The sequence below is a fragment of the Cupressus sempervirens genome, chromosome 2 (genome assembly GCF_028749045.1).
Source record: "Cupressus sempervirens isolate cs-2001-9-10 chromosome 2, ASM2874904v1, whole genome shotgun sequence".
Classification (NCBI taxonomy): domain Eukaryota; kingdom Viridiplantae; phylum Streptophyta; class Pinopsida; order Cupressales; family Cupressaceae; genus Cupressus; species Cupressus sempervirens.
Window position 1 is genome coordinate 138,962,932 of NC_143119.1, and position 8,377 is coordinate 138,971,308.

Below are 8,377 nucleotides of genomic sequence, written 5' to 3' on the forward strand. Positions count from 1 at the left end.
ATCCAAGAACACTAAACAACAAAAAAAGAGATCAAACATCCCTTCCACAAGTTGTGCAACACCATAGACAAATCAAGAACTGAACCCATGTCCTAAACTCTGAACCCATGTCCTAAACTCCCATAAAACACAATCAAACCTAACGAACAAACCCAAAGAATCTTTCAAACCAAAGAAACACAATAAAACCTAATTAACAAACCCAAAGAATCTTTCAAACCAAAGAACATTAAACAACAAAAAGAGAAAAGACATGAAGCATTCCTTCCACAAGCTATGCAACACCACCTACTATAAACAACCCCTACTCCAAAGTGGAACCCACAAGAGAACCATAAATATACATTCACCCCAACCCAAACTACAACTCAACAACTAGTTATTTCCATCTCCACAAACTCCCCACATATACATATACCAAACCCATCAAAATCCCTCTCTTGCGGAATGCCCACTTCACCACTGAGCTCCTAAGACTGCCCCCATGGACCAACAACAACAACAAATGGAGGGCATGGGCAGCAGGAGGTACAGAGGAGTGAGGAGGAGAGCGTGGGGAAAATGGGTAGCTGAAATTAGAATGCCCAACTGCAGGGCGAGAGTGTGGTTAGGCTCATACACCACACCGGAGCAAGCAGCGAGGGCATACGACGCCGCCTCTTTGTGCTTGCGCGGACCCGCCGGTTTCCTCAACTTCGCCGACCACCCACCGGCCGTTCCCTACCCCTACAATTACTCCCCCCGGGAAATCCAGGCGCTTGCTCAGGCCGCTGCTGCCGAGATCTCCACCGTCCATTTCCTCCCTCACCCCTTGCCGGTTGCTAATTTCACACCTCTCGAGCTTCCTCCCGCTCACGGCGGTGCTTCTCATGTAGGGAGTTTTGTTAGAGGAGGAGGAGGAGGCCCAATTGAGGTGAATGGGTTTCATGATCATCATGGTGGTATTGGGTTTCAAGATATTGTTTTGAGCATGCTTGATCGATCTCATGATGGGCCTCCCTTGGGCTTCCCTAACCTCAATGAGTCCTTTGACAGTGGTTTCCTCTAGCCCAATTGGATGTCTTTTCTTTTCTTTTGTTGTTGTGGCTCTGGAGGATCTTCAATGGTGGATTTGGGTGTTGGAGATGATGTTTGGTGGAGTCAAAATGTGTGTATGTAAAGTTGGGTATGGAATAAAGTTTTGGCAACTTTTGTTGGGAGAGTGACTTGCATTGCTTCCATCATGGTGTCGATGCCAATTTGAATGAAAGTTTTCCATTGGAGATGTTTTGAATTTGTAGAAATTGGTTGTAAGTTTTGTGGTAGATATATAATTTAGATAATTTCTTGATAGGAGTAGTTTTCGGATTCAATTCATTCTTTCTATATTTGATAATGTGAGCATTTATTCAACATTTGAGGTCAGTCTTTTTGATACTAGTTCATGATCTCTTCTTACTTCTTATGAAATGCTTCTATATTTTGATTGTGTTAGATTTTTCTCTATATTTCAGATTAAAGTTTATGATATTAGCTTCATAACTTATTTGATTGTGAGAGTTTTTTCTCAATATTATGGATCAAATTTTATGAAAGTAGCATGATCTCATCTCTTACATATGCTTTCTCATGATAGACAATGAAATTGAGTAGTATGTAAAGTTGGGAATGGGATAAAGTTTTGGAATTTTTTTGGGAGAGTGATTGCATTCTTGAAGAATCGCGGTGTTAATTTGAATGAATGTTTTGTGTTGAAGATGTTTTCAATTTGTAAAATTTGGTTACTGTTTAGTGATAAATGTATCATTTGGATAATTCTTTCTTGTATTGATAGAAGTTGTTTTTGGATCCAATTGTGTGAATTGTTTGTTTCTTTTTTACTTTGTATAAATTGTTTTTGAATTTGATTATGTCAACATTTACTCAACATTTGAGGTCAATCTTTCTCATACTAGCATGATATGTCAGCACAAGTTTTATTGTACTAGCATCATAATTTATCTTATTTTCTAATAAGTATTTCTAGGTTTAGTTTTATGATTTTTTTTTTTTTATCAATGTTCTAGATCAAATTTTATGATACAAGCATGATCTCTTCTCTTATTTCTACTTTCTGATGATACACAATGAAATTTGATCAATTCTCATAATATCTATTGTTCATCATCTTAATTTGAATAGTTTTTAGATTTGATTGTATGAGTTTGTCCACTCAACATTTTAAATCAAACATTATGATACAGTATGATCTCTTCTCTTACTTTCTACTTCATAATAATAAAATTTAATCTAAAATACTGAAAAAATAAAATAATATTAAGAAAAAATAAAATGTCCAACTTTAATGATACTTTGTTTTCACTTATTATTAAAGTAGCAAACATTTTCTGACAAGTTTTTGTGTGACTTCTAATTGCCGCATCAATTTATAACATCACTCTTGAAATTAATATAAGAAGTTGTTTCCCTCCTTACAATTTTATAACATGATAAATCTGTGACACAAAGAAATAAAGGTTGATTTTATTCGAAAAGTAAAAAAAACACAAGATTGAGTTTGCTTTGGATGGTACAACAATATGTCAACTGTTCACATTAATTAAAATTGCAGCAGCCAACCATAGAGTATAGCTGATTAAAAAAATAGCTACTTAACTTTAGCTACCCCTCCCTATCTATAATTCCACTTTCAATTCTCAAAGACATGGCTCTTCTACTATTTTAAAAGAAAGATTCCAAACTATACACTATACTAGTTAAATGTGAACCACTTTACTTTAATCAACATTTCTTATGGACCATATTGTCAGAGAAGCCTTGTGAAAATGGCAAACATTTATCAAATGATGTTCTTTAAAAATTGCCATAATTTCATCTGCCATGCTTCTGAAACTAAATTCATTTTGTTATTTTTTATGTAAGCATTACAAACGACGTTACATAAGCAACAATAATGGCTGCTGTTGTGTTGGGTAGAAAAAGATTTATAGTTTATCATGAAAGTAATTCGAAAGCTAAACAAAAAACAAAGGCATTATATTCATCTCAGATTGGTTACCTTCACTACTTTCATCAACAATTCTTTTTGCACATATCTATAAAAGAGGTGGAATTTTATCAGTTATCAATTCAAAATAAAGAGGGGAACAATGGTTTTCAGAAGATTGTGTAGAATTTTATCAGTTATTAATTCAAAATAAAGAGGGGAACAATGGTTTTCTTTATTATTATTTTTTATTATATTTAATAAAAAAAATTATTTCAATTGTATTCTATTAATATGATGATCTATTTAAAAATTGGATCTGAAATAAATAAATTATTAATTTTATTTAAGTAATATAGATATTTGCAATTCATAAATTAAAAAAATTATAAAGTAAATTAGATAGATTTATTTATCATCATTTCAAATCACATCATTTTGAAGATAGATAAAAGAAAAAAATTGAAATAAATCAAATATTAAATTATAGTTTTGTACAATCCACAAAATTTGTAATACTTGTTTATAAGTTAGATTAGTATATGATCATTCTTTCAGATCACATTTCATAATCTTTTAGTCTCAATAGTATTCCATCATCCCGATCAAGGAAAAGAATGTGATTAGAAGTAAACCAACTACCAATTTTGAAAAAGTCTTGATTTTTAAGATTTCAGATTTGTATAATCCATAAAATTGGTAATTATTGTTTGGTCCTCTATTGTTTATCATCATTTCAGATTACATTTCATAATCTTTAGGTCTTCAATGTAGCATTCTATTTCGATGACTCTTCTAAAAAAATACCATCTCTCGTAAACCAAATACAAATTTGAAATAAACCTCCACTTTAAAAAATCATATACTTCCACAATCTATAAAATTTAAGGTATTTGTTTTAATTTTTTTTTTGATATGATAACAAACTATTATTTCAATGATAAATTGTGATAAATAGTCTAATCTAAAAAAGTAATGTTAAGGTCTTGATTTCTTCAACTGTGACCATGACTGAAGTTTGCATGGAAATCCCATTTGATTCTATTTCTGATTTAAGTTTTGTGCACAAAGAAAAAGGTACAATATTTTATTTTTCTCAAGATTTTGTAACCAGAAAGAAAGGGAATAAAGTGAAAGCCTAAAGTTAAAGCTAATCCAGGTTAAACCAAGGAGAAAAATCTTAACGATCAGAGGACAGGGGGAATCAGCAGAGGTGAAAAAAAAATAATTGCACAAATAATTGGAAGTTTCAATAAATTGAAATGACATAAAATGTAGAGAGGAAAATAGAATATTATTCAAAGCGACACATATGCTGATCTGCAATTGGGCAGTTTTTGTTTACTTTTCCTGCACGGAGACTACCTAGTTGATAGCTAAAGCTGTGCCTTTTGTTGAATTTAGATAGACCTCTCAAATCAAATCTATAGATGATCTATGAAGAGATGGTTAATAATAGATTTTTTTTCAATTGAATAAAGTTGGAATAAAATAAAATCGGTTAAAGGCAGAGTCTATCTGTAGCCTATGATGGACGAGTATGTTATAAGAATCATCAATTAGTTGGAATCCATAAAGTTTATATATATATAAAGAGTGGATGAAATATGTTATATGATATGTTTGTTTGAGTTCTTAGGTGGATTTTTTTAGGTAAGAGTCAAGGACATAAGAGTATTCATTTTGTCAATTTTATTTAGGATATTGTTCTTGTCTTTGTCTATTATATTGTTGGGAGTCTTGCAGTCAATAAGACTATATTGTAAGAATCGTCAAGTAGTTGGGTTGTTCAATTCTAGGAATAGTTACAATAGGAGCATGAGGGACATGACCTTTCACCAATAGTGATTGATTTTTGTGAGGGTTTGCCTAATTTCTATATTGTTGGACATGTACATAGTTAAGTAGTTGTTGGCAATTTGGCTATGTTAACATGATATGATTTTGTTATTTATGACAACATATAGCTCAGATCAAGTCAATAGATTTGAGAGATAATGTTTGGGATGTAAACTTAAAAAATTGTCAAAGTGTCACATAATACATATGTCAGCATAGGAACATTTTTGGTTAGCACAGTTCATAGAAGCAATATTGGCACACGCACAATTAGGTATAACTAGAAGAGACTATGAGGATTATATGTGCAAGAGTGCAATCTATACTGACAGTATAGACATAGATTTAGAGATATTTTGGTTTTACAGTGGCAATGTTGAGCAAACTGAATAGGGAAAAAATATGTAATTGAGTATTAAATTGTATAAAGGAATTATTTTGTTTATCAAAATAATTACTTAATTAATTAGGGATGACATCCTAGATGTTAACCCTAAGTGGGCAAGATCTAATTTTGTATTTTAGCAAGCGTGCAAAGAGATGAAGGGTGGCAATTAAAGAAATATGGCATAAAGAAAAAGATTTTGGATATGAAGTTGTGTGAACTGGTATGCGAACTTGTAAGCAAGTAATGGTATTTTTTTATGATGTGAATTATGATGTATGATAAGAACAATGTGAACTATGATCTTAAGTTTTGTGAAGAGAAGAAAAAGGCTATATCATGTATTGAAGATATCAGTAGCAGTAAAGAGATTTTTTGTATCTATCTTTTGTATTGAAGAATCTCATCGTATATTGCATGTTTGGGTAGTGGTATCATCTTGCATACCCTTGTAAATTGTAATAACAACACCTAAATTGTAATTGTAAATTGTCATATCGACTAAAATGCCTTACTGACAATATGCAATAAACCAAAGGAGAGGTCAAAAATGATATCAAATTTGATCCAAAGTGGATTGGTAAACACTGCATCACAACCTACATCAATTCAACCCTCTAAACTGATCATGACACTAGCATAACACTACATGACAAAGGTGAAGGTCATGAATAGTGTCAAAGGAGAGATAGTCCTAGACCTTTGATCTCACAACATAAGGAAAGTGTTCCACTTTTTGAGGGAGGACCAATACCTCCAAATATCCTATGATGGAGTAGATAGGTGGTATAAAGAAAATGAGAAAGAGGCTAAGGAATTGGTGCAAACCTCACTCTTGATTGACAAGACATCTCTGGTTAAAAGAGTAGGAAAGGTAGAAATGACCCTAGGATATATGAAGGAAGACATTGGATATTTGACTATTCTTCTCAATAGAGTATTGGGCCTCTTAGCATCAAGTCACCTACAAATGTGGATGCTTCACTTCACTGAGACTATAAGGACCGCAAAGATGCCTATTGATTGGGCCACCATCCCAAGTGACAACTTGGATGAGTTGTCAATCTCAATCAAGACAAACCCTCACTTCTACATGACATCATACATGGTGTACTTACTAGTAGCTAAAACCATTGACTACCCTAGGCTATACAAAAAGGTAAAGAAGAAGCTCCCACAATTGGTATACCCACAACTGGCAAAGAACAAGCTCCCACTACAAAGTTTGGAATATAGGGTAGTCAATGATGGATTCATTTTTTCCATCATCAAGTTTATTGATGGACATTATGCTAAATGAATGTCAATAGAGGTAGTAGCAAGAATAACTAAAGTAGGACCCTACTACATTTAGTTTAAGAAATTCACATATCTCTAGGTTGTTGGTACGCTTTTGTGCCCCAAAATGCTCCCAAGACACCCCTTAGATTGGTTGATACTTTGGTAGCATATGATAGAGTGAGGAAATAACTCAAGAAGATCTAGGTCTGGCTAATCAACATCAAGGTGTTTGAGGTTAAGCAAAAACAAGATATTGCTACCTTTGATTCAAAGTGGGATTAGTCTCCCTTGGATGACTACTAGGATCCTTGCCCATATTTTGACAATATTGGGATGGTCCAAAATCTTGTGGGGAAATAGTTAGTCCATGAGGAAGCTCTTGAAGATCACTGGATGAATATGATAGATGGCTATGATGTTCCCATTAGGGATTATTGTAGGATGAGTCTATATCTAGTAGAAGATATGCTAAAAATAAATATCCCTTTAAAGGCCATAGAAAAGGATGTCCCTGAAGTATGGATCCTTTGTATAACTTAGATAAAATCTATGATAGGTCAATTATGAATGCATAAATATGGCATGAGGAGAATAATGACATAGATCATTGGGCCAAACATGTGAAAAATCTTACAAGGGAATGGATTTGGAGGCCATTTCGAATGGATCTAGTTCCCTAGGCCATACCTCTACAAGCTACTCTCAGGCCTTAGAAAGGTAAAGTTGTTAAAGTCACCATACCAACCTATCCTGCTAAATCTCTAGTGAGGTTGGAAACAATGCGTCAACATGAGTGGAGGTTGAGTATTTTGAGGCAGATAAGGGAAAAGGTAAGAGAAAAATGGTAGCCCCTAGGGAAAGGAAACCAACAATACAAGCCTAACAAGATGAGCCAGAATAGGAGCAAGGGAAAGTTGAGCTAGAGCTAGCCAACCAACCTCAATAAGAGCCACAACCAGAGAAGAAAGAGGAGGAAGTATCAGAGGAACAAGGGATGCCACCACCAAGAAGTTTAGAGGAAGAAGCCTCCCCCTCGGTGCCAAAAAGAGATAAAACAAAAAAAAATATGGTAGGTGTACAAAGGAGGAGATTGAAGAAGAAAAGTACTCCATCCCCATAGGTTCTAGAGACCACCCCTAAAGTAGAGGAGTAGGCTGAAGGGGGACATATAGATTTTTTCCCCTTAAATCAGAGAACCTACTCCACCAAAGTAGCAAAGGAAGAGAGGAGGAGAAGTTCTACTCAAACACCTCCATCTACTCCAAGGGAGCCTATCCAAGTAGAAACTTTAGATATAAACAATAGAATTGGATAGATGAGATGGAGAATGAAGGGGCTAATGTGTTTGACCTCTCATATTTTAACTTTATCCTAGTGGTCACCAAGATGGTGGGTGAGAAGATAAGGGATACCTCAACAAATGAGCCATTAGGAGAGGATTGGAATCAATTGCTTCCTCTACCTCATGGACCACTTGGTATTCCATCACCACCACCACAAGATTTTGTCACAAGCTTAGATAAAGGGTTAGTAGCTCCACCTCCTTTAGTAATACAAGATGAACAAGAAAGTTAGGAAATGAAAGAAGGATAATAGCAACAACTTCATGTTAATGAAGTATCTGAAGAGGGGAAAATAGCATAAGAAACTGAATAAAATCCACTAGATATAGAGCCTAGATCCTTAGCCCAACAATGCATAGAAATTCCTTTGAGATATCTTCCTTGATGTGAGGAGACTCTAGAGAAGAGTAATAATGGAAAGGAGTCTACTTCAAAACCAAGTTCTTCAGCCAAATAGATGTTACCAATGGGGACCACACTGTCATGGCTAAAGAAGGAAGTTATGTTTTGATAGAAGAAGTATATGGAGCTACCCAAAGAGGAAAGAATGAAGGAATTAATAAA

The 8,377-nt window shown here is 34.3% G+C and overlaps 1 protein-coding gene across 1 annotated transcript; it reads left to right on the top strand.

Moving 5' to 3' along the window:
* Window positions 1-354: 354 nt before the first annotated feature.
* LOC149571429 (ethylene-responsive transcription factor ERF015-like) lies at window positions 355-1,199 on the top strand. The gene has a single exon (XM_089812948.1). The coding sequence runs from the start codon at window positions 485-487 to the stop codon at window positions 1,046-1,048; it is 564 nt and encodes a 187-aa protein (XP_089669074.1). The 5' UTR covers window positions 355-484; the 3' UTR covers window positions 1,049-1,199.
* The last annotated feature ends 7,178 nt before the right edge of the window (window positions 1,200-8,377 follow it).